At 46.4% G+C, this 25765-nt stretch overlaps 1 protein-coding gene across 1 annotated transcript in view; it reads right to left on the bottom strand.

Moving 5' to 3' along the window:
- Positions 1-2244: 2244 nt before the first annotated feature.
- PANX3 (pannexin 3) overlaps positions 2245-25765 on the bottom strand; it is a 189122-nt gene continuing 165601 nt past the window's right edge. The window contains exon 4 of the mRNA XM_069614086.1: positions 2245-3189. Within this exon, the coding sequence (XP_069470187.1) occupies positions 2526-3189 (664 nt within the window). The 3' untranslated portion in view covers positions 2245-2525. The remainder of the gene's footprint in view (positions 3190-25765) is intronic.

Here is a 25765-nt window from a genome sequence, read left to right as displayed (position 1 = left end):
ATGAGTCATACACAACAACATGCAACTACACCACTCTGGTACTGAGATGAGGAAGAGAGCCTCAAAATAACACCACTATCAAGATCAGGCATGTGTACTAAAAAAGTCAAACTATGGTCAGGCAATTGAAAGAGAGGACTCACACCTGCAGCTCATTCACAAACCACAGGTGTATTAAAGCTGGGAAACCAGAAGAGCAAAGGGAGGGAGACAAAGGTGAGACACTGCTGGGAGCCCTTTGATGCAGATTTGCAGTGTAACAACAGTCGGAATACCAGTGGCTGCAGGAGCTGGTGATCCGAACTGGAAGGCGGCAAGCTGAAGGACCAGCCTTCTAATAAAAGAGCAGAGTACTCATGCTCCCGTGGCGCTACGAGTGCACAGCAGTGTCTCAGGGGCAGAGGAAGGAACTCTTGAGACAACCAAATCGAAGCAAGTCTAGCGTGGTAAGCGGAAGACAGTGGATTTCAGAAAGCAGGAAACCTGGTGTGAAACTGACAGAGAGCACTGTGAACCATTCTTCAGTAAGTGTGAACGTACACATTGTAGCTGAGTGGTCGCGTGGGTCTGAATGGAACAGAACACGTTCTCGAAAGTCTCTGTTTGAACTGTTAATTGAAATGAACCATTATATGAACTGTTAAAGGGGCCATGCACTTTGAAGAAGGAAAAGGAGCGGTTCTGCATGGTTCACATCTGAGGAACAAACATTTCAATAGTGAAAATCTTCATTGCTCAACATTTTAAAATACTTAAACCTATTTAAATCTCAAATTGAATCACACCAAAGCATATGGCTTTATCCTCAATATTGGAGTGAAACAAAGGTGGGGAGGGAAACCCAATTGAATGGGATAAAACCAACTCCAACTATAATTGAAGTGCTACAGTAGAGCAGTCCTTCCCTTGTGAATTATTCTGAACTTGGGGAAGGGAACCCCAGTGCTTACACTGTGAACTATTATGAACTTGGGGAAGAGAACCCCAATGCGTACACTGTGAAGTATTCTGAACTTGGGGAAGGGAACCCCAGTGCTTACATTGTGAACTATTCTGAACTTGCGGAAGGGAACCCTAGTGCTTACATTGTGAACTATTCTGAACTTGGGGATGGGTACCCTGGTACTTTGGTTGGGAGTAACTTTAAACTTGGGGAAGAGAACCCTGGGTCATGATTTAAACTATTTTTTTGGTTTCTAAAGGAGAATTTTGAGACTTTGTTGTACAACCATTTTCACACTTGGGTTGAACAGAAGCTGCAAGCTGGAAGAAGCTCAGAACGTTGGGGGTTAACACTGTTTTCCTTTGGTTGATGATATCCCTACACTCTATAGAATTATTTGTGAGGGCAAGTATAGGTTTTGGACACAGCTAGATTCTTCAGTTGGACTTCTTGACTCAGACGTTCCTTCATTTTCTTTAGGTAGGGAAATCCTACCTTAGTTTAGGGCAAGTTAGGCCTTTTCTATCCTGACATTTAAGTTAATATGAGTGTTAATTTCAAGCTTTGAATCTGTTGTCCGCGTCCTTCTTCATGATAGCTTCACATCTACTAGAGGGCATCCTCCAGTACCGCATGCTAGCAGTATAACTTTTCCTTTACATTTTTTCTTTGACTCTAACATTTTTCTGAATTTGCGGTTAGCGCAGTATGAAGGGCGAGATTGATCTCGCTTTGGAACCTGTAAAGAACATTTGTAAATAGTTTTTCTTGTCATTTCTTGAAAACGAAAACAGTGTTTAGAAACAGAAGAAGCAGATTAAAGCAAAAGCACATGTGTTCAACTAAAGACGAAAAGAAACTTTGAAAGCCGATTGAAGCTAAGGAACTACCTTTTGGGAAATCTTCCATAATTAAAGGAGTGATCTTTTAGACAACCGGCAAGAACATTTTCCACAAAATCCCTCTGGTAGTAGCAGAGGGAATTTCAGGTAAAGTTAGTGAGTCACAGGTGAATGGAGTAAGGGGGTTAGATGTTTAGGATGTATAAGGTACTCTGTTATTCTTTCTCATCCCATGCAGATATCCTCCAGAGTCAAGGCCAAGAATCTACTTGTTATTTTATCCACTTTCCCTTTCCCTTGAGGGTGTTCCGGGCTCAGTCATATATGACCTGGTTGAGAGCACAGCATCTTGGAGGGACTGTGGGGCTAAGCAGCTCCTGAGGACTTCTAGTGAAAACATAGACCTGACACCTGTCAGATATAGAAAACTTGTTTCATAAAGAAGCACAACATCAAAGCTATGTTTTGAAAACTGTGGTTACTTTTATTGTAAACATACATTACCACATAACCTATGAATTACAGTTAATTTTCTATGATGAAACAAGAAATTGCTTCTAAAAATACAGGTTCTGTATGCAGCATTGACTGTACCTTAAAATATCAGCAGAACTGCACAATTAAATTAGCAAAGTTTTGCGGATTAGTACCTGGATCTGTACTTGGATAACCAGATTTATGGGTTAGGAAATCTCTATTTTCAGTAAATTCTTAAAAGTGCGTCTCTTGGGATATTTCTCTCACACTGCGTCCAGGTTCGCTGCATCTGGCTCGGCCGGATCCAGTGTGCTGTCCACCATTTTAGGTTTGGTTATTTCCATGCCGGCCAGAAGGGTCATAAAATCCACTACAGTGTCAATGTTCTGGTCAGCAGAGGCAGTGTCCTTCAAGGCACACAATACAGTCAGTCGGCTAAAAGACTTCAGTTCTGAAATGTTGGCACGTAGAAAAAGAAGGATGATATTGAGGTCGTTGACTGGGCAGCCAAGCATTTGCCTACTGAGAAGATCGAAGGCGGGCAACATCTCATAGATGGACAAGAAGCGTTTGTCCCATGTGCACAGGCGCACCAAGTTAAAGATGATCAGTGGTGATAATAGAACGTAGACCACCCCAGTGGTTATGCTTATGATCTGGAATATGGATAGAGCGACTAGCTTACAATTGATGAGGTCTGGAACTTGCGTCTCATCTTTCAAAAGTCCAGTCTTTATGAAGCAGCTAAATTCATCTTGGAAGAAAATGGTCATATGGAAGTTTCCCAGGTAGAGACCAGTAACGACGATGAAGAGCAGCAAGGAGACGTTCCGTGTAAAGTAGCAACCTACGAGAAAGTGCGCTCGCTGTTTGCAGGTCAGGTACCGCTCAAGTAGCGGGAATTCAAAGTATCGCTCACTGCGCGCTCTGCCAGAGAAAAAAAGAGATTGTATATTATATTATGATGGGGAAATCACTCACTTTATTTACATTTTTCAAACATTTTCCATCCACATTTATGCAAATGTTCTACAATTGATGCGTACAATAGGATTTAAAAAGGATTATTTGTATCAAAATAGTCTTTTGCTTCTTTATCCAAAAGTTAAAGCAAATTCAAGGGTAAAATAGCCATATATTTTAAGCAATGTTTTCAGTGCTTTTAGTAAATGTTTTCAGGAAGTAAATTAGGATATAAAAGGAGAATACTTCTTCAATATGATAAGATGGGGAGTTAGTATTAGACACATGAGGCTTCGCTGGTAATACCACCAAACTCAAATACAGTAATGGGAAGGGTCTGCATGATTCAGTCATGTGGACCCTTCGGTTATCCACCATTTTGGATCACTGCAGAAAATAACGAATGTATGCAGAGGTAGAAAAGAAGGTGGTTCTTTTGGAAATCAAACCTGTCATTTGGTGGCAAAGTGGAACAGTGTGTATTTCCATCAACCTCCCGTTTCATCACTGCTGCAAAACTCATAACGAGCCCCTGGAATGTAAAAATGTTCAGTATTGTGAAGAACATTCCTCTGTGCGAAGGGAAGAACATTCCTCTGCGCCAAGGGAAGAACATTCCTCTGTGCGAAGAGAAGAACATTCCTCTGTGCGAAGAGAAGAACATTGATCTGTGCCAAGGGAAGAACATTCCTCTGTGCCAAGGGAAGAACATTCCTTTGTGCGAAGGGAAGAACATTCCTCTGTGCGAAGGGAAGATCATTCCTCTGTGCCAAGGGAAGAACATTCCTCTGTGTGAAGCGAAGAACATTCCTCTGTGCGAAGGGAAGATCATTCCTCTGTGCCAAGGGAAGAACATTCCTCTGTGCGAAGGGAAGAACATTCCTCTGTGCCAAGGGAAGAACATTCCTCTGTGCCAAGGGAAGAACATTCCTCTGTGCCAAAGGAAGAACATTCCTCTGTGTGAAGCGAAGAACATTCCTCTGTGCGAAGGGAAGAACATTCCTCTGTGCCAAAGGAAGAACATTCCTCTGTGCGAAGGGAAGAACATTCCTCTGTGCGAAGGGAAGAACATTCCTCTGTGCGAAGGGAAGAACATTCCTCTGTGCGAAGGGAAGAACATTGATCTGTGCCAAGGGAAGAACATTCCTCTGTGCCAAGGGAAGAACATTCCTCTGTGCGAAGAGAAGAACATTCCTCTGTGCCAAGGGAAGAACACTATATTTTGTATTTTCATTTATTACCATGAAAATTTTGAAATGTTTTTTTATTCTATGCTATTGCGTCACTCATAATGTTAATGCTGCAGCATTATTATACTCCTAACCTGAAGAGCTTTCTGTACTAATGATATGCTGCTGTAATGTAATGTAAGGGGGTTCTAGTTAGCGCCCTTCTGTCATGGCTTGACTCCGCAAGGAAGAGGTTTGGAGGGGTCAGTTGTTAGTGGGATATCAAGAGAGTCAGATGTGGAACTTGGAAACCTGAGGTATTGAAGGGCCTGATTCCCGAGTGTTGCTCTGCTTCTATGGTAGTGACACTTGGGATTATGTTATCTGAAGGGGAGAGCCTGAGATCAGGTAGGTTAAAGCGCTTAGGGTCTGGAATAGTTGCTGATGTTGGCAGGTGATGGGGCAAGAAAGCAAATCTTAGCCATAGCTCAATGGTAACTGGTAGGCTCTGGTATCTGCATGTCTGGGATGTGTGGGTGTGTATAGTGTAAGGTGATAGTGTAGAGAAAAGAGGGTCTGCAATCGAGGGGTGCATGTAGATGGGGTGAGGCGTAAATGGTGACTTTTTTGGAAGATGAGTAGGCCAGTTTGCTGGAAGTTTGTGGCAGCTTTGATGTGCAGTCCCTCGCTTAAGTCTGGGGAAATGTGGTGAAGTGACCAAGGAGGGCGGGTGCCTCCCCAAGGTGGCGGAGGATATGCCCACTTAGTCAGAGCCTTGGGGCAGGTAGCTGTCACATGTCTCCAACTAGGGCAGATCCGTTTTAGGGGAAGGAGCCCTTAAACCTGGGGAGAAGAGACCACATGGGATCAGGGAAATCAGCTCCTCCTTAGCCCAAAGCTTTCACTTCCACTGGAGGTGGGAACTTGGTAGCTACTGCCCCTTTAAGGGAAATGAGGAACATTGTTGCTGTGGAAAAAGCAGTGCCCGCCTCTCTGCTCCCCTCATATGGTTGCAGCAAACCCAACTAAATCTACAGAGGGAAAGAGAGGGACCTCCAATAGGGAGATAAACTTCAGAGCCATCCATCCATCCATCCATCCATCCATCCATCCATCCATCCATCCATCCATCCATCCATCCATCCATCCATCCATCCATCCATCCATCCATCCATCCATCCATCCATCCAACAAGGCCTCTACTTTCATACAGTTAAGATCAGATAGGCAGAAGGACATGGCAAACAGATACAGGACCACCATAAAGGAGGGACTAGTCATCCCCAGATCCTAACAGGCAGTCCCTACATCAACTGCGTGGGGAGACTCACCCGAGTTTCCTTACACCAGAGAGAGGCTGGAACCCAGGACCAAGGTGTAGCAGGCAGAGAGAGAACTGCCCAAGGGGCGGCACAAGTCATTATCGAGTCCCATATTAGGGCTGGAAGACATTCCAGGGGGCAGAGCTCAACAGCCACTTCCTATCCCAGCTAATACATGGGAAGCCCTTGTCACCCGAGAGAGCTGGAAGGCTGAAACTCAGCATTATATCAGCACACTGTGCCAGTCTCATAGTGTGGATGTTTGGAGTATGAGCTGGAGACCGGAGAGTAGGGAAAGGAGATGTTGTGGAGAAGGATTGAGGTAAAAGCAGGATGGCCTAAAGTTGGAGCAGACCTTAGAAATTGGAGGAGAGGTCCCGAAGGCTGGGACACGCTGTAGCCTGGTAGTTGGAGGAGAGAGCTAGGAGACCAAACAGAGGAGCCAAGAGAACTGGGACTTCTGGTGAGGGGTGAGAGAGTAGTGGCTATAACGAGGGTGACACTAGTAAGAAGCAGGGAAGGTGTGACTAGTAGCAAAGGAAGCAGATGACCGTACCGGTAGTGCTCAACACAGCGAAGAAGGTCAGGATAATGGCACTAGTGCCCAGAGGGATGTGGTAGGAAAAGGCTGACCCAGCGGTTCACAAACGAGGAAAGGAGGGGGACAGTGACAAGAGTGCCCAAAGGAGAGAAGAATATGGGATGGTGGTAAGAGTGCCAAAGTAAAAGATAAGGAAAGTAACACGAGTGCCAAAAGGAGAGATGAGGATAGTGACGGTGCCCAAAGGAGAGAAGAAGATGGGATGGTGGTAAGGGCGCCAAAGTAAAGAAGAAGTTAAGGATAGTAACAAGAGGGCCCAAAGGAGAGACAAAGATGAGGATAGTGACAGTGCCCAAAGGAGAGAAGAAGATGGGATTATGGTAAGAGCGCCAAAGTAAAGAAGAAGATAAGGATAGTAACATGAGTGCCCAAAGGAAAGACAACGATGAGGATAGTGACAGTGTCCAAAGGAGAGTTAAAGATGGGATGGTGGTAAGAGTGCCAAATTAAAGAAGAAGGTAAGGATAGTAACACGAGTGCCCAAAGGAAAGACAAAGATGAGGATAGTGACAGTGTCCAAAGGAGAGTTAAAGATGGGATGGTGGTAAGTGTGCCAAATTAAAGAAGAAGGTAAGGATAGTAACACGAGTGTCCACAGGAAAGACGAAGATGAGGATAGTGACAGTGCCCAAAGGAGAGAAGAAGATGGGATTATGGTAAGAGCGCCAAAGTAAAGAAGAACATAAGGATAGTAACACAAGTTCCCAAAGGAGAGACGAAGATGAGGACAGTGACAGTTCCCAAAGGCGAGAGGAAGGTGGGATGGTGGTAAGATTGACAAAGTAAAGAAGAAGATAAGGATAGTAACACGAGTGCTCTAAGGAGAGACGAAGATGAGGATAGTGACAGTACCCAAAGGAGAGTTAAAGATGGGATGGTGGTAAGAGTGCCAAAGTAAAAAAGAAGATAAGGATAGTAACACGAGTGCACAAAGGAGCGAAGAAAATGGGATGGTGGTAAGAGTGCCAAAGTAAAGAAGAAGATAAGGATAGTAACATGAGTGCCCAAAGGAAAGACAACGATGAGGATAGTGACAGTGTCCAAAGGAGAGTTAAAGATGGGATGGTGGTAAGTGTGCCAAATTAAAGAAGAAGGTAAGGATAGTAACACGAGTGTCCACAGGAAAGACGAAGAGGAGGATAGTGACAGTGCCCAAAGGAGAGAAGAAGATGGGATGGTGGTAAGAGCGCCAAAGTAAAGAAGAAGATAAGGATAGTAACATGAGTGCCCAAAGGAAAGACAAAGATGAGGATAGTGACAGTGTCCAAAGGAGAGTTAAAGATGGGATGGTGGGGAGAGAGCCGAAGTAAAGAAGAAGATAAGGATAGTAACACGAGTGCCCAAAGGAGAGAAGAAAATGGGATGGTGGTAAGAGCGGCAAAGTAAAGAAGAAGATAAGGATAGTAACATGAGTGCCCAAAGGAAAGACAAAGATGAGGATAGTGACAGTGCCCAAAGGAGAGAAGAAGATGGGATGGTGGTAAGAGAGCCAAAGTAAAGAACAAGATAAGGATAGTAACACGAGTGCCCAAAGGAGAGAAGAAAATGGGATGGTGGTAAGAGCGCCAAAGTAAAGAAGAAGGTAAGGATAGTAACACGAGTGCCCAAAGGAGAGAAGAAAATGGGATGGTGGTAAGAGCGCCAAAGTAAAGAAGAAGGTAAGGATAGTAACACGAGTGCCCAAAAGAGAGAAGAAAATGGGATGGTGGTAAGAGCGTCAAAGTAAAGAAGAAGATAAGGATAGTAACACAAGTTCCCAAAGGAGAGACGAAGATGAGGATAGTGACAGTGACCAAAGGAGAGAAGATGATGGGATGGTGGTAAGAGCACCAAAGTAAAGAAGAAGATAAGGATAGTAACACAAGTTCCCAAAGGAGAGACGAAGATGAGGATAGTGACAGTGCCCAAAGGAGAGAAGATGATGGGATGGTGGTAAGAGCACCAAAGTAAAGTAGAAGATAAGGATAGTAACACAGGTGCTGAAAGGAGAGACGAAAACGGGGATTGTGACAGTGCCCAAAGGAGAGAAGAAGGTGGGATGGTGGTACGAGTGCCACAGTAAAGAAGAAGATAAGGATAGTAACACGAGTGCCCAAAGGAGAGAAGAAAATGGGATGGTGGTAAGAGCGGCAAATTAAAGAAGAAGATAAGGATAGTAACACCAGTGCCCAAAGGAGAGAAGAAGATGAGGATATTAACCTCACCCCGACCCTCATCAAACTGTAGTTCGGTTTGATGTGCGTCGGGCGAGATCACTATCCTCATCTCCCACTGCAATTCCATATAATCTTCAAATACTGCTGCACAATCTACAAGGCTGTCACCCTGAAGACCCCAAGCTGCCTCCCTGAGATACCCAGCATACGTCAAGGCCTCTAATCTACCAGAACTAAGGGCATGTGCAGACAGGCCTTCTCTGTCTATGCCCCAAGACTCTGGAACCTTTTCCCATCAACATCTGACCGGCCATCTTATTTCTACAGTTCTAGAAAGAGATCAAGACCCTCCTCTCAAGGAATGGCTCCTCCCTAACAACTAAGTCCATACACCCCACAACCCCCACTATATCTGTGACTGGGTGATCCGATCCCCACTGCTTCCTCCCCTAGTTATTTGTAAACCCCATTGCGGACAATTGTCCTCCCTACCCTATTGTTAAATCCTCACTTGTTTCCTTCTCTGCACCGTTAGCTTATTCTTAACCCCTATAGTTGGAAAGCGTTCCGTTGCTTTCTGAAGCGATATGTCTATGATCAATAAATACACTAATAATAATCATAATAGTGACAGTGGTGTCCAAAGAGAAGAAGATGAGGATAGTGACAGTAGTGTCCAAAGAGAAGAAGATGAGGATAGTGACAGTAGTGCCCAAAGGAGAGGAGATGAGGATAGTGACAGTAGTGCCCAAAGGAGAGAAGATGAAGATAGTGACAGTAGTGCCCAAAGGAGAAAAGATGAGGATAGTGACAGTAGTGCCCAAAGGAGAAAAGATGAGGATAGTGACAGTAGTGCCCAAAGAGGAGAAGATGAGGATAGTGACAGTAGTGCCCAAAGGAGAGAAGATGAAGATAGTTACAGTAGTGCCCAACGGAGAAAAGATGAGGATAGTGACAGTAGTGCCCAAAGGAGAAAAGATGAGGATAGTGACAGTAGTGCCCAAAGGAGAGATGAAGATGAGGATAGTGACAGTAGTGCCCAAAGGAAAAAAGATGAGGATAGTGACAGTAGTGCCCAAAGAGGAGAAGATGAGGATAGTGACAGTAGTGCCCAAAGGAGAGAAGATGAAGATAGTGACAGTAGTGCCCAAAGGAGAAATGAAGATGAGGATAGTGATAGTAGTGCCCAAAGGAGAAAAGATGAGGATAGTGACAGTAGTGCCCAAAGGAGAGATGAAGATGAGGATAGTGACAGTAGTGCCCAAAGGAGAAAAGATGAGGATAGTGACAGTAGTGCCCAAAGGAGAGATGAAGATGAGGATAGTGACAGTAGTGCCCAAAGGAGAGAAGAAGATAAGGATAGTGACAGTAGTGCCCAAAGGAGAGATGAAGTTGAGGATAGTGACAGTGGTGCCTAAAGGAGAAAAGAGGGTTAGGACAGTGACAGTAGTGCCCAAGGGAGAGGAGATGAGGATAGTGACAGTAGTGCCCAAAGGAGAGAAGATGAGCATAGTGACAGTAGTGCCCAAAGGAGATTAAAAGATGGGGATAGTGACAGTAGTGCCCAAAGGAGAGTTGAAGATGAGGATAGTGACAGTCGTGCCCAAAGGAGAGAAGATGAGGATAGTGACAGTAGTGCCCAAAGGAGAGATGAAGATGAGGATAGTGACAGTAGTGCCCAAAGGAGAGAAGAAGATAAGGATAGTGACAGTAGTGCCCAAAGGAGAGATGAAGATGAGGATAGTGACAGTGGTGCCTAAAGGAGAGAAGAAGATAAGGATAGTGACAGTAGTGCCCAAAGGAGAGATGAAGATGAGGATAGTGACAGTAGTGCCCAAAGGAGAGAAGAAGATAAGGATAGTGACAGTAGTGCCCAAAGGAGAGATGAAGATGAGGATAGGGACAGTAGTGCCCAAAGGAGAGAAGAAGATAAGGATAGTGACAGTAGTGCCCAAAGGAGAGATGAAGATGAGGACAGTGACAGTAGTGCCCAAGGGAGAGGAGATGAGGATAGTGACAGTAGTGCCCAAAGGAGAGATGAAACTGTGGATAATGACAGTAGTGCCCAAAGGAGAGAAGATGAGGATAGTGACAGTAGTGTCAAAAGGACAGAAGATGAGCATAGTGACAGTTGTTCCCAAAGGAGAGAAGAAGAGGATAGTGACAGTAGTGCCTAAAGGAGAGAAGATGACTATACTGATAGTAGTGCGCAAAGGAGAGATGAAGATGAGGATAGTGACAGTAGTGCGCAAAGGAGAGATGAAGATGAGGATAGTCACAGTAGTGCCCAAGGGAGAGAAGAAGATGAGGATAGTGACAGTAGTGCCTAAAGGAGAGAAGATGAGGATAGTGACAGTGGTGCCTAAAGGAGAGAAGAAGATGAGGATAGTACTGAGAGCATATCCCAAATGAGAGAAGAAGAGGAAGATGATGGTAGTGCCCAAGGGAGAGAAGCTGAGGATAGTGGCCGTAGGAGAGAAGGAGGAGAGAAGATGAGCATACTGACAGCAGTGTCCAAAGGAGAGAAGAAGAGGATAGTGACAGTAGTGTCCAAAGGACAGAAGATAAGCATAGTGACAGTCGTGCCCAAAGGAAAGAAGAAGAGGATAGTGACAGTAGTGCCTAAAGGAGAGAAGATGAGGATAGTGACAGTAGTGCCCAAAGGAGAGATGAAGATGAGGATAGTTACAGTAGTGCCCAAAGGAGAGATGAAGATGAGAATAGTGACAGTAGTACCTAAAGGAGAGAAGAAGAGGACAGTGACAGTAGTGCCCAAGGGAGAGGAGATGATGAGGATAGTGGCGGTAGTGCCCAAAGGAGAGAAGAGGCTAGTGACAGCAGTGCCCAGAGGAGAGGATGAGGATAGTGACAATGGTGCCGAAGGGAGAGAAGACGATGGGGATAGTGACAGTAGTGCCCAAGGGAGAGATAACGATGAGGATAGTGAACAAGAGCCAGCATCCTTATGCCAAAAAACAAACCAACATCACCATCATTGGAAATCCGTATCAAGATTTTCTACTCAGAGCACACAAATTAAGAGATCCATAAATAAACATTGGCAAATACTGACTAAAGATGAAAGAACCAAAGATCTTTTTTCTGCTCTACCAATATTTGCGTACCAAAGATCAAACAACCTGAGAGACCTACTTGTTAACACACGAGAAGACACCCAGAAGAAGCACTGTAACAAAAAGAACTGGAACTTACCCATGCTTAAACTGTGGGAATTGTAACAGCATAATAAAAGGGGGTACAGTGGTACATCCCTACACAGGAGAAAAGATTACACTAAAATGCCAAGTAACCTGCAACACAGAAAATTGCGTATATTGTATACGTTGCCCTTGTGGTATATATTAAGTTGGTGAAACAGGACGGAAACTACGTATACGTATTAATGAACACAAATCATGTATGCGCAACAATAATAACAACTCAGCAGTGGCAAAACATTTCAACGAGAAAAAGCATAATATCTCACAACTCAGATTCCAGGTACTTGAACTAATTGACAATACCTCTAGAGATACTAAAACGAAGAGGCAACAGAGAGAAGCATACTGGATTGATCGACTAGAAGCGTTATCACCAAGAGGAATTAACGATGAATTCGACCTGAATTGTTTTCTTTAAAGATTTTGCATATAGCCTAGTACCATTTAACTGCAACATGTATTGTTACTCGCAATGAATCCTGTTTTTGTAAGTACTGCACCATGTTCCATGTATCCTCACAGTCAGACTGGTATCTTTTGTCAATCACGTACCGGAAGGGTGCTCTGCAACTCAGCAATAATTAATATTTTACACATTTACTTTCTTCATGAGTAATAGAGATTGGACTGTTCAGATATATTATTTTTTTCACGTATCTCCTGTCATTGAACAGATTATCACCTATGAGCATTACTCACTCACACAGGCACTGACTAGCATACCATGCAACACCATAACTTTATTACATACTCCGTAGCATACATGCATCATACACGTACCTCGTCACTCATTTATTGATAGTAATTGTAGCATATTTTGTACATATACAAATTACAGCAATAATTATCCTTTAGGTACCTGACACCCACCATCTAGTTGATTAACAGATTAGAGACAGAGCACAGCAATTTGCATTAAGTACCATAGACATGCCCACACCAATATGGCCGTCAGGCTCGACTGCAAGCGGCCATTTTAGATATACACATTGCCTAGACAACGCTTTACTTTTCTGTGACACCCGGGACAGGCAGTAGCTCGGAAGGAAAGGCACAAAAGGATCGCTTTACCGATAGCAAAGCTCTTTAGGTAAGCACTATGAAATAACAAGAACCAAGAGCAGCAGTGCTCCTTATCAGCACGAACACGTTAAAGCACGCGTTCGACTCGTACTATTTAACCTTTTTTCAGTGTTACACGAACGCATCCGACAACACTGACCAGCGCTAATCGTGTCTGGGACACAGAAGCACTGGCAGGTTAGTGCTTGCATACGACATAAGGAAGAATAGATATACATAACATTTGGTGAGAGCCGACAATGTTTAGTTTAACTACCAGCGTGAATACATACAGATTGACTAGACAAAATGTATAATGATCCTTAAGATTACGGAGAAGATTTGGTATATGGTTCTCTATGCTGTAATAACACGTGGAACAAGTGTCATTATCTCAAGTTCCATCATTATATTATGAGTGCGCAAGGAATAAGTTGAATATGGATCTTGCATAAATTTACAGGTATTTTTACACAAGTCACTAACAGCGGCATATGTTGTTTTCTCTTTCTCTTTACGTGTTATTTGTCAATCGTTTTTTGTCCGCTGTGGGTACCCTGTATTTTTTAAATGTTCTTGCAATACGTCTATTGGAATATGAATGTATAATTTTTGATTCTTTTGATGATGGTAGAACAATTTAAGTAATCCTGAATAGATTTACCCAGCTCTGAAGAAATAAACTAGGTTTTCCGAAATGCATCAGCCACAGGGTTACCGTTTGCCTACAAAACAGCAAATTACAAATTGGTGTTTCTTAACCAATGACAAGCTTTTATTAATTCACATAGCAGTGGATTAAAGAAAACAATTTCAAAATCATTGTCAACTGTGTTCGACTCTTCATTAGATATTTTCTGACAAAGTATAATACAAAATATTGAACAATTCGTGGTAATTACAGGTGTGCGTCCCACACCAATGGCTAATCAGCCTAGGTCCTTTTTCTTCAGTTCATTACGAGAGCCCAGCATGGAGGCACTATTTAGTGGGCTGCACCCTACTAAGCAATTTTTTAATAATAAGAGGTTTGCATGGAGTAAATTTACCAAATCACAGAGTACATAGCTGTGCACCCTCTCCCTTCTCAAATGATAGTGACAGTAGTGCCCAAAGGAGAGAGGTAGAAGGGATAGTAACAAGAGTGCCCAAACGAGAGAATAGGATGAGGATAGTGACAGTAGTGCCCAAGGAGAGAAGACAATGGGGATAGTGCCATTAGTGCCCAGAGGAGAGAAGATGAGGATAGTGACAGCAGTTCCCAAGGGAGAAAAGTTGAAGATAGTGACAGTAGTGCCCAAAGGAGAGAAGATGAGGATAATGACGCAGTGCACAAAGGTGAGAAGATGAGGATAGTGACAGTAGTGCCCAAAGGAGAGAAGTTGAATATAGTAACAAGAGTGCCCAAGGGAGATGAGATGACGATACTGATAGTAGTGCGCAAAGGAGAGATGAAGATGAGGATAGTGACAGCAGTGCGCAAAGGAGAGATGAAGATGAGGATAGTGACAGTAGTGCCTAAAGGAGAGAAGATGACGATAGTGACAGTGGTGCCTAAAGGAGAGACGAAGATGAGGATAGTACTGAGAGCATATCCCAAGTGAGAGAAGAAGAGGAAGATGATGGTAGTGCCCAAGGGAGAGAAGCTGAGGATAGTGGCCGTAGGAGAGAAGGAGGAGAGAAGATGAGCATACTGACAGCAGTGTCCAAAGGAGAGAAGAAGAGGATAGTGACAGTAGTAACCAATGGAGAGAAGAAGAGGATAGGGACAGTAGTGCCCAAAGGAGAGAAGTTGAAGATAGTAACAAGAGTGCCCAAGGGAGATGAGATGACGATACTGATAGTAGTGTGCAAAGGAGAGATGAGGATAGTGACAGTAGTGCCCAAGGGAGAGAAGAAGATGACGATACTGATAGTAGTGCGCAAAGGAGAGATGAAGATGAGGATAGTGACAGTAGTGTGCAAAGGAGAGATGAAGATGAGGATAGTGACAGTAGTGCCCAAGGGAGAGAAGAAGATGAGGATAATGACAGTAGTGCCCAAGGGTGAGAAGATGAGGATAGTGACAGTAGTGCCCAAAGGAGAGAAGTTGAAGATAGTAACAAGAGTGCCCAAGGGAGATGAGATGACGATTCTGATAGTAGTGCACAAAGGAGAGATGAAGATGAGGATAGTGACAATAGTGTGCAAAGGAGAGATGAAGATGAGGATAGTGACAGAAGTGCCCAGAGGAGAGAAGAAGATGAAGATAGTGACAGTAGTGCCTAAAGGAGCGAAGATGAGGATAGTGACAGTGGTGCCTAAAGGAGAGACAAAGATGAAGATAGTACTGACAGCATATCCCAAATGAGAGAAGAAGAGGAAGATGATGGTGAGTGCCCAAGGGAGAGAAGCTGAGGATAGTGGCTGTAGGAGAGAAGGAGGAGAGAAGATGAGTATACTGACAGAAGTGTCCAAAGGAGAGAAGAAGAGGATAGTGGCAGTAGTGCCCAAAGGAGAGAAGGCAATGAGGATAGTGACATCAGTTCCCAAAGGAGAGAAGATGATGCTCGTGACAGTAGTGCCCAAAGGAGAGATGAAGATGAGGCTAATAACATTAGTGCCTAAAAGAGCGAAGAGGATGAGGATGGTGACAAAAGTGCCCAAAGGAGAGACTAGGATGATGATAGTGACGTTAGTGCCCAAGGGAGAGAAGCTGAGGATAGTGACCATAGTGCCCAAAGGAGAGAAGTAGATGATGATAGTGACAGTAGTACCTAAAGGAGAGAAGAGGACAGTGACAGTAGTGCCCAAGGGAGAGGAGATGATGAGGATAGTGACAGTAGTGCCCAAAGGAGAGAAGAAGAGGATAGTGACAGTAGTGCCAAAAGGAGATTAAAAGATGAGGATAGTAACAAGAGTGCCCAAGGTAGATGAGATTAGGATAGTGACAGTAGTGCCCGAAGGAGAGAAGAAGATGAGGATAGTAACAAGAGTGCCCAGGGAAGAGAAAATGTGGATAGTGACAGAAATGCCCAAACGATAAAAGATGAGGATTGTGATAGCAGTGCACAAAGGAGAGAAGATGAGGCTAGTGACAGCAGTGCCCAGAGGAGAGGATGAGGATAGTGACAAGGGTGCCGAAGGGAGAGAAGAATATGGGGATAGTGACAGTAGTGCCCAAGGGAGAGAAGGCGATGAGGATAGTGACAACAGTTCCCAAAGGAGAGAAGATGAGGATAGTGAGGGTAGTGCCCAACGCAGTGAAGGTTGGGACCTTGACAAAGGCACCCAAAGGGGTGAAGGAGCATGATGATAGTACCACAAGCCGTGAAGGAGTGGTCCAGAGGATGGAGACTGTGAGTATAGAGCTAAGGAGCGAGCCTTGGCGAGGAGGGACAAGAAGGTTATCATACTCTTGATAGGAGAGTGCACTGCCTGACAGTCGGGAAGGGAGTATGAGATAGAAGGTTGTGGAGGGGTAGGGAGGTGGCGGCGGAGTTACGAGAGAGGGAATAAGTGATAGAAGCCAAGAGAGGAGGAAGCCTAGGAAATAGAGTGGCTTCAAGAAGTTGAACAGTGCAAGGAGAAGGCCAGGGCCCATCGGTAGCCATCGGGCCACCAAAGGACAGGTAGCCACCCTCACATCCTGCCACGTTCCCTTGATCCTTACCTCAGACTTCCAGAATGTCCACGCTTGCCAATCCATTCCCTTGCCCTCTAGATGCAGGAGCACTATATCCATATTGTAGCAGATGACTACCGTTGACAAGCCAGAGAAGGACAAGAAGCCAGAGACCAACATGGCCAGGTCACAGTGGAGAAGAAGGAGGAGAGGGGAGATGCGTCCTCGAACTTAGAGCTAACCAAGGGCTGTGACAGTGCCCCCCGAGAAGACAAAGCCCATGCACTTGCAGGCTGAGGACTGACCGAGAAGGCAAAGCCCAGCACTTGCGGGCTGAGGACCCAGAAGGAAAAGCAGAGCACTTGCGGGCTGAGGACCGAGAAGGCAAAGCCCAGCACTTGCGGGCTGAGGTCCGAGAAGTCAAAGCCAGCACTTGCGGGCTGAGTACCGACTGAGAAGGCAAAGCCTAGCACTTGCAGGCTGAGGACCAAGAAGTCAAAGCCCAGCACTTGCGGGCTGAGGACCGACCGAGAAGGCAAAGCCCAGCATTTGTGGGCTGAGGACCGAGAAGGCAAAGCCTAGCACTTGCAGGCTGAAGACTGAGAAGGCAAAGCCTAGCACTTGCAGGCTGAAGACTGAGAAGGCAAAGCCCAGCACTTGCGGGCTGAGGACCGAGAAGGCAAAGCCCAGCACTTGCGGGCTGAAGACCGAGAAGTCAAAGCCCAGCACTTGCGGGCTGAGGACCGAGTAGGCAAAGCCCAGCACCTGTGGGCTGAGGACCGGGAAGGCAAAGCCCAGCACTTGCGGGCTGAGGACCGAGAAGGCAAAGCCCAGCACTTGCGGGCTGAGGACCGAGAAGGCAAAGCCCAGCACTTGTGGGCTGAGGACTGAGAAGGCAAAGCCCAGCACTTGCGGGTTGAGGACCGAGAAGGCAAAGCCCAGCATCTGCGGGCTGAGAACCGAGAAGGCAAAGCCCAACACTTACGGGCTGAGGACCGACTGAGAAGGCAAAGCCCAGCACTTGTAGGCTGAGGACCGACTGAGAAGGCAAAGCCCAGCACTTGTAGGCTGAGGACCGACTGAGAAGGCAAAGCCTAGCACTTGCAGGCTGAGGACCGACTGAGAAGGCAAAGATCAGCACTTGCTGGCTGAAGACCAGTACTTGCGGCCTGAGGACAGAGAAGGCCAAGCCCAGCACTTGCAGGCTGAGGACCGAGAAGGCAAAGCCCAGCACTTACGGGCTGAGGACCGAGAAGTCAAAGCCTAGCACTTGCAGGCTGAGGACCAAGAAGTCAAAGCCCAACACTTGCAGGCTGAGGACCGACTGAGAAGGCAAAGACCAGCACTTGCGGGCTGAAGACCAGCACTTGCGGGCTGAGGACCGAGAAGGCAAAGCCCAGCACTTGCGGGCTGAGGACCGAGAAGGCAAAACCCAGCACCTGTGGGCTGAAGACCGAGAAGGTAAAGCCCAGCACTTGCGGGCTGAGGACCGAGAAGGCAAAGCCCAGCACCTGTGGGCTGAAGACCGAGAAGGCAAAGCCCAGCACTTGCGGGCTGAGGACCGAGAAGGCAAAGCCCAGCACTTGCGGGCTGAGGACCGAGAAGGTAAAGCCCAGCACTTGCGGGCTGAGGACCGAGAAGGCAAAGCCCAGCACTTGCAGGCTGAGGACCGAGAAGGCAAAGCCCAGCACTTGCGGGCTGAAGACTGGTTCCTAGAGATGTTTGCTTTGCATATATTGGACTGTCAACCCGGTAGGGGAAACCTGGAATATTGTGAGGCTGGAGAGAAGCTGCTCAGAGTTTTTGAGTTTTCGCGTGCACCACCTGGAAGCAGCCATTGGATTTAGCTGATGCAATACTGCACTTTGCGTACCCCAATTTTCTTTTTGTATTACGTTTATTAAGTGCACAAAACCCTCAGGCATCTGGGCACTGTTACAACCAGGTACCTTTTGCATGAGCGACAGTGGCTCAGACCCACCGGGAGAGAGTGTATAAAAGTCATTTAGCTGAAAAGCCATGTTTTCAAGGTCTTTCTGAAGATCCCGTAGGATTGTTCTGTTCTCAAGTGTGAGGGGAGGGAGTTCCACTGTTGAGCGGCAACTGAAGGGAAGCTGGAGCCACTGCCTTAAGCTCTCTTCATTCTCGGGACAACACGTCTGTGCGCACAGACTTTTCTAACAGGTCTGGCAGACTGCACTTTGACCAGGCTTTGTGTCAGGTAGGACGGAGCTGTCTTGGCCAGACATTTGTGAGTGATGGCCATTCTTTTAAAGATGATCCTTTCTTTGATTGGAAGCCAATTAACAGGCCTTCTTGCTTCTGAGGTGTACTCCCTTTTTGGGATTGGTGAGGGCTGATCTGATGGTGTTGTTTTGGATCATTTGTAGTTTATGCAGGTTGCGAGTGGATGTGCCCGTAAAAAGGGCGTTACAGTAGTCAAGCCTAGCCCCGATGATGGCTCTGGTAATGGTAAGGCAATTGGCTGGGGCTAGAAACGGTCTTGCGGCACTGATGAGCTGAGTGGTGTATGCTACTGAGGTGTCAATGGCGTTCACCTGTCGTGTCATGGACACTGAAGGGTCTAAGTAGACCCCTAAGCCATTGGTGGCCATCCATGTTTGGATAGTGGAGTAGATTGCGTTCAGGGGGAGTGAGTCTTCTGTGTGGTTGCCTGATAGGAGAGCAGGATCTGGGTGTCATCAGTGTAGTTGGTATTTGTGATCCCCATTGAGTGTAGTAGGTCGAAGAGGGGTTTAATGAACTTGGGATTGCAGTATAAGGACATGTTCCATTGTGGGTGCAAGGTTCCCCAGTAAGGAAGCAGACAGTGTCAAATTCACCATTACATCTGGCCATGGAGTTGGTGTGGGATTTGGTGGTTTTATGCTGTAGATCATAAATCCATTGAGGTTAGGTTGCGCTTTAGCCTGCATGACGTAGGCAGAAATCCACATCGGCAAGACATATGCTGTGGTCCTAGGTTTTTGCTGTTGGATCATTTTTTACTTTTCAAATGATTTGTGTATCATCTTTCTGGCTGAAGCAGTTGATGACTATGTTGTTATCAGGATCTGGTGGCAGGGTCATGTAAATGGTGAAGAGAAGGGGCGAGTAGCTGGAATCTTGGGGTACTCTGCATGTCAGTTTGTGAGGAGATGTCTTGGAAAGGGCTATAGGTGTTGTTTCCGTTCTCTCATGAGGAATGAGGCCATGCAGTTTAGGGTGATTGCCTTTACCCCAATGTCTGCTAGACTTTTTAGAGAGATCTCATGATTGACAGTGTCAAAGGCGGCTGAAATGTCCAGAAGGAATACTGCACTTTCTGATTAGGTGTCTGCTTTGTCTGTTTTTTAGGATGTCACATATTGACAATTGTCAGATCCTAGTTGCACGGTTCTTCTGTATGCGTTAGAGCCTAGTTGCACGGTTCTTCTGTGTATGTTAGAGCCTAGTTGCACGGTTCTTCTGTATGCGTTAGAGCCTAGTTGCACGGTTCTTCTGTATGCGTTAGAGCCTAGTTGCAGGGTTCTTCTGTGTATGTTAGAGCCTAGTTGCACGGTTCTTCTGTATGCGTTAGAGCCTAGCTGCAGGGTTCTTCTGTGTATGTTAGAGCCTAGTTGCACGGTTCTTCTGTATGCGTTAGAGCCTAGTTGCACGGTTCTTCTGTATCGTTAGAGCCTAGTTGCACGGTTCTTCTGTATGCGTTAGAGCCTAGCTGCAGGGTTCTTCTGTGTATGTTAGAGCCTAGTTGCAGGGTTCTTCTGTATGCGTTAGAGCCTAGCTGCAGGGTTCTTCTGTATGCGTTAGAGTCTAGTTGCTGGGTTCTTCTGTGTATGTTAGAGCCTAGCTGCAGGGTTCTTCTGTGTATGTTAGAGCCTAGTTGCACGGTTCTTCTGTGTATGTTAGAGCCTAGTTGCACGGTTCTTCTGTATGCGTTAGAGCCTAGCCTCCGTGTATTTCTAAGTTGTTTTATGCACTCCATCCACGTATTTCACCTGTACCATCCGCATACTTCCCCATACCTTTCACATATTACACCAGTACCTTCTGCATACTTCATCCATTTCATCCACATACGTCATCCGTTCCATCCACATACGTCATCCGTTCCATCCACATACATCATCCGTTCCATCCACATACATCACTCATTCCATCCACATACGTCACCCATTCCATCCACATACTTCACCCATTCCATCCACATACTTCATCCATTCCATCCACATACTTCACCTGTTCGGTCCGCTCTAGGCACTCATCCACTCTAGGCACTCATCCGCTCTAGGCTCTCATCCACTCCACGCACTCATCCACTCCACGCACTCATCCACTCCACGCACTCATCCACTCCACGCACTCATCCGCTCTACGCACTCATCCGCTCTACGCACTCATCCGCTCTACGCACTCGTCTGCTCTACGCACTCGTCTGCTCTACGCACTCGTCTGCTCTACGCACTCGTCTGCTCTACGCACTCGTCTGCTCTACGCACTCGTCTGCCCTAGGCAGTCGTCCGCCCTACGCAGTCGTCCGCTCAAGGCACTCATCCGCTCTACGCAGTCATCCGCTCTACGCAGTTGTCTGCCCTACGCACTCGTCCGCTCAAGGCACTCGTCCGCTTTATGCCCTCTCACGCTCTACGCACTCGGCCGCTCTATGCACTCAGCCGCTCTAAGCACTCAGCCGCTCTACGCACTCAGCCGCTCTACGCACTCAGCCGCTCTACGCACTCAGCCGCTCTACGCACTCAGCCGCTCTACGCACTCAGCCACTCTACGCACTCAGCCGCTCTATGCACTCAGCCGCTCTTACGTACTCAGCCGCTCTTACGTACTCAGCCGCTCTTACGTACTCAGCCGCTCTTACGTACTCAGCCGCTCTTACGTACTCATTCGCTCTACCCACTAGTCTGTTCTGCGCATTCATCCACTCTACACACTCCTCCGTTCTTACACACGCTCTGTGCACTCTTCCGCTCTGCGCACTCTTCTGCTCTGTGCACCCTTCTGCTCTGTGCACCCGTCACGCTCTGTGCACTCATCCGCTCCCCGCACTCATTCTTTCCACGCACTCATCTGCTATATGCACTCATCTGCTCTACAAAGTCGTTCACTTATACTCACTCATCCACTCTATACACTCATCCGCTCTATACACTCATCTGCTCTATACACTCCTCGGCTCTGCACATTCATCTGCTCTACACACTCGTCCGCTATACACACTCATCCGCTCTACACACTCATCACCTCTACACATTCATCACCTGTACGCATTCATCTTCTCTATGGACTCCTGCGTTCTACACACTCCTCTGCACTTACACACTTATCCGCTCTACAAACCCGTCGGCTCAACACACTCGTCGGCTCAACACACTCGTCCGCTCAACTCACTTGTCCGCTCAACACACTCATCCGATCTACACACTCATCCGATCTACACACTCATCTGCTCAACGCATTCATCCGCTCAGGGCACTCATCCATTCCACGCGCTTCATCCATTCTAACGATTTCATCCGCTCCATTCACTTCGTCCATTCATCGTGCATTATCCATTCAGGCCATGTCACTTGTTATACGCACTCGATCCGTTCCGTGCTCTCTATCTGTTTCATGCACTACACCCGTCTCATGTACTTGAGTCGTCTATTCTGTACTTTCCATTTATGCCATGCACTCATACGGTCGGTGTCATCTGTCTGTGTACTCATCAGTCTCTTGTATTCATCTTTCCATCCTCTTCTCTTTATTCATTTCACCCATTTTGTTCCTTTTGTCCATTGCACTTATTACATCCATTTAATTAATTTAGACATCATTACTGTTTTCGTACAATTTATTCTTTTTATCCACTTCACTGCTTTGATCTACTTTACTCGTTCTATTCTGTTTGTCCTTTTAGTTTACATTAGCAGTTATTAGTTGTCGATTTCTTGCATGGATCTTGATGTTGTATTGTTATTTGTCTTATTGTTATTCAAGATCTAGTAGTTTGTTGGGTTGGTGTCATTGAGATGCTGTTATTCAGTTTGTGTTAGTTTGCGTACGGGTTGGTTTTAGGAGAAGAGCCAAGTTTTCAGCAGTTTGCAGAAAGACATTAGATCTTCAGTTAGGCGGATGTGGGGTGGCAGTGCGTTCCACAGCGTGGGGGCCAATGCTGAGAATGATGATCTGCCTAGCCTGACTGAGTTTGTTTTAGGTATGACTAGGAGGCCGGCTGAGCTTGATCTTAGAGTACGTGGAGGGAGATAGGGTTTTAGCTTGTCTTGAAGATATTGAGGTCCGGTTTGATGCATTGCTCGATGAGAAATGCATAAGGTTTTGAAAGTCACCCTTCGGGCCACTGGAAGCCAGTGCAGAGTTTTAAGGGCTGGGGAGATGTGGTCTTTTGGACCGAGTGCAAGTAGCAGTTTGGCTGCAGCGTTTTGTGCTCTTTGAAGTTTATTCAGTTGGTAAGCGTGGACTCCGAGGTAGAGGGGGTTAGCATAGTCCAGTCTTGATATAACAATTGATTGGACCGTGGAGAGTCTGTTGGGAAAGGAGAGATATGGAAAGATACGCCTAAGGGTTTTAAGGTGGTAGTGGCAGGACTTTGAGACATTGTTGACTTGGCGCGAGAGTGTTAGGTCAGAGTCAAGGGTGCATCCAAGGTTTTTTACTGAGTTAGAGGGAGTCGGTGAGTTGCCCATGGCAGATGGCCAGGGTAGTGGTTATGGGTATGTTTAACAGCTGAGTATCCCCTGACAGCCAGGTTTCTGTGATGAAGAATACGTCTACTTTGTCTTTGTATCAGAGATTCCAGGTGTCAGAAGAATGTTTAGTGATAGAGCAGACGTTGATGAGGAGGCTTTTGGCTCGAACAGTTTCTTAGTGGCTTCTTTGTATAGTGGGGAGTTGATCATCTTTTTAAAATTGTTGTGATTGGCCCATGGGCCTTAAAAGGCACTGCCCTTGTATTCAGTGTAGTTTCTGTCGCACATATGGATCTATATGTGCCCATGCCTTCCAGCCCCACACTGTCACATTCCACCAGGCTTGGTACCGTTTTTTATGGCAGAGATGGAGCATGAGACCCGGGCAGGTGGAGACAAAACTCTTCCCCACGATATTGCAGTCCTCCAAGCCATGCAACTGGAGGACTGCAGGATTGTGTGATAGAACAGGAGGCAAATCGGTTGGTTCCTGCATGCTGAAAAGAGAAAGAAAGGGAATGGTTAGGAACAGCATAAGACAATGGAACTCTTAATTCTCAAGTTTGCAAAACCCCGACATGAAATGGCTGTTGGAAAACCAAGGGCAAGCTGGAAGAGTTTGCATAGTTGTGCACGTCAGGAGATATGCCAGGGATATGGTTGAAAGGTTCATTCAAACAAGAAATCCCAGGGAAATAAAAAGCAGGCCAAAAGAAAAACATCCACAAGTGGAAATCCAGGCAAGCAGTTCAAAAGAGCAATCCAAGACAGTCCAAAAGCAATCCATAGGTCGATATCCAGCAAGTCATTCAAAGGTAAAGGACAGGTAAAAAAACACAGGGAAGCTATAAACACCAGAACTTCTTGGGAAGCGGCACGAAAAATGAACCCAAAATGCTTTTATTTCCTGGTTCGGGTCTGAGGCGTGCGTGGCAGGATGTGACGTGATACACCGGTACGTAACCTGCGTTGCCTGACAGGAGATGTAGTGCGGACAGTGCTGCGGTGGAGAAGCCCCTAGGGTAAGTGCCACTGAGAAAGTCATATATGCAGCAGCCCATCACATTGCCCCCCCATGCAAAGCCCGAGAAAGGCGAGGGCAATTGGGATGGGAGCAAAGGAACTGGGCCAGCAGTCGCATGGCATCCAAGTGAGAGGCAGGCTCACAAGAACCGTATTCAGGGCCATAGTCCTTCCAATCCACGAGATACTGGAGCACACGCTGGTAGACACGAAAGTCCAATATCGCATTAACCCTGTATTCAGATCCACCATCCACCCTGTAGAGCTCAGGACAAGAAGGCAAACAAGTGGCCAGAGGACAAAACCCGACCTGGGATACATGAAACACAGGGTGTCTTTGTCAGGACGGGAGCAAGGCTAGGCATACACCAACAGGATTGATAAGCTGAGTGATATGCTAAGGACCAATGTATCTGGGAAACAGTTTACGGTGACTAGGGAGATGGAGGTGTGGAGATGCGAGCCATACTTTGTCATCTGTCTGATAGGAGTGAGCGGATTGCCTGTGACAATTTGTGAAATGTTTAGCCTGTACCTGTGCAGAGGTCAGCTGTCTGTATACACTCAGGTAAATGGACTTGTGGTTCTCCAGACTATGCTCCACTGTGAGGACCGCAGTGCTTCCAGGGGAATCAAAGGTAATACTTCTAGGTTGCATACCGTAGACAGCAAAGAACGGCAATGCTCCGTGGCTAAATGGAGAGCATTGTTATAGGCGAATTCAGCCACGTGAATGCTTGACAGCCAGTCGCGTTGATACTGTAGACACAGACATTGGAGGTATTGTTCTATTATCTGGTTTGATCTTTCTGTCTACCCATCCATTTGTGAATGGTATGCTTAAGAGAGTCAGCTGTTGTGAGAAATCACTTGATGTCATCACTTCCTCCCTAGGGGAGGGCCCTTCCCATGGAGTCAGGGAGGTGAGGCTACTACCCAATAGTCCCCCTGGGGGCGGTGCTCAGCAGGAGGATCCCATGGGAAGGGACACGGTCTATGGAGGAAGGGGAAACTATCAAGGGAAAATGTGGTATAACAACTACCACTCTACCACCCAAAACACATCCCCCCTCACTGTTAGGGCCAAAACACTCCCACCCTCTTTACCTCATCTTTCTATTCACAGTAACTTTATACAGAGTAGACCTGTCTAGGAGTATGGGAAAACTACACTGTGACAAAGAAGAGTAAGGAAAACTTGAAAAACGATGGCTCTGTAGATACTGGCTCAAGGAAGAAGAGAAGGGGATAGAAGAGCCCTTTGCGGAACCAACTCAAACATACTAGCTCTCAACCACACATGAGCCGGCCAAAGATAAATAGAGAGGAAGGACTTCTCCTGTTGTCTGATCCTCCCTGTAGGAACCACAAGCTCGAGGGAGCTGCCGTGTGGAGAACAGGGACCGAAGGAGACTGTAATGCTGGCTAGACAGCAGACGCGTCCTAGCGGAGCACACCGCTGGGACACAAGGACCAGAATGGGACAAACAGGTGTCTGGCAGTGAGCTGAAAAGCGGAAGGAGGAACCGCTGTACCTGTGAGGGACCCAGGGCTGTGGAACCACTGCATGACTTCTGGGGGCGAAATAAGCCCAGAGAAGCTGGGAGCCAGAGAGAGAAGCAACCCGCAGAACAGCGGTAAGGAGAAAGACTGGGGGGGGGGGGGTGAGAGAATCCAT

Source organism: Ambystoma mexicanum, chromosome 9 (genome assembly GCF_040938575.1).
Source record: "Ambystoma mexicanum isolate Mex_15411 chromosome 9, UKY_AmexF1_1, whole genome shotgun sequence".
NCBI lineage: Eukaryota > Metazoa > Chordata > Amphibia > Caudata > Ambystomatidae > Ambystoma > Ambystoma mexicanum.
The sequence above is the reverse complement of the archived record's forward strand: the minus strand, read 5'-3'. Positions and strand labels throughout refer to the sequence as shown.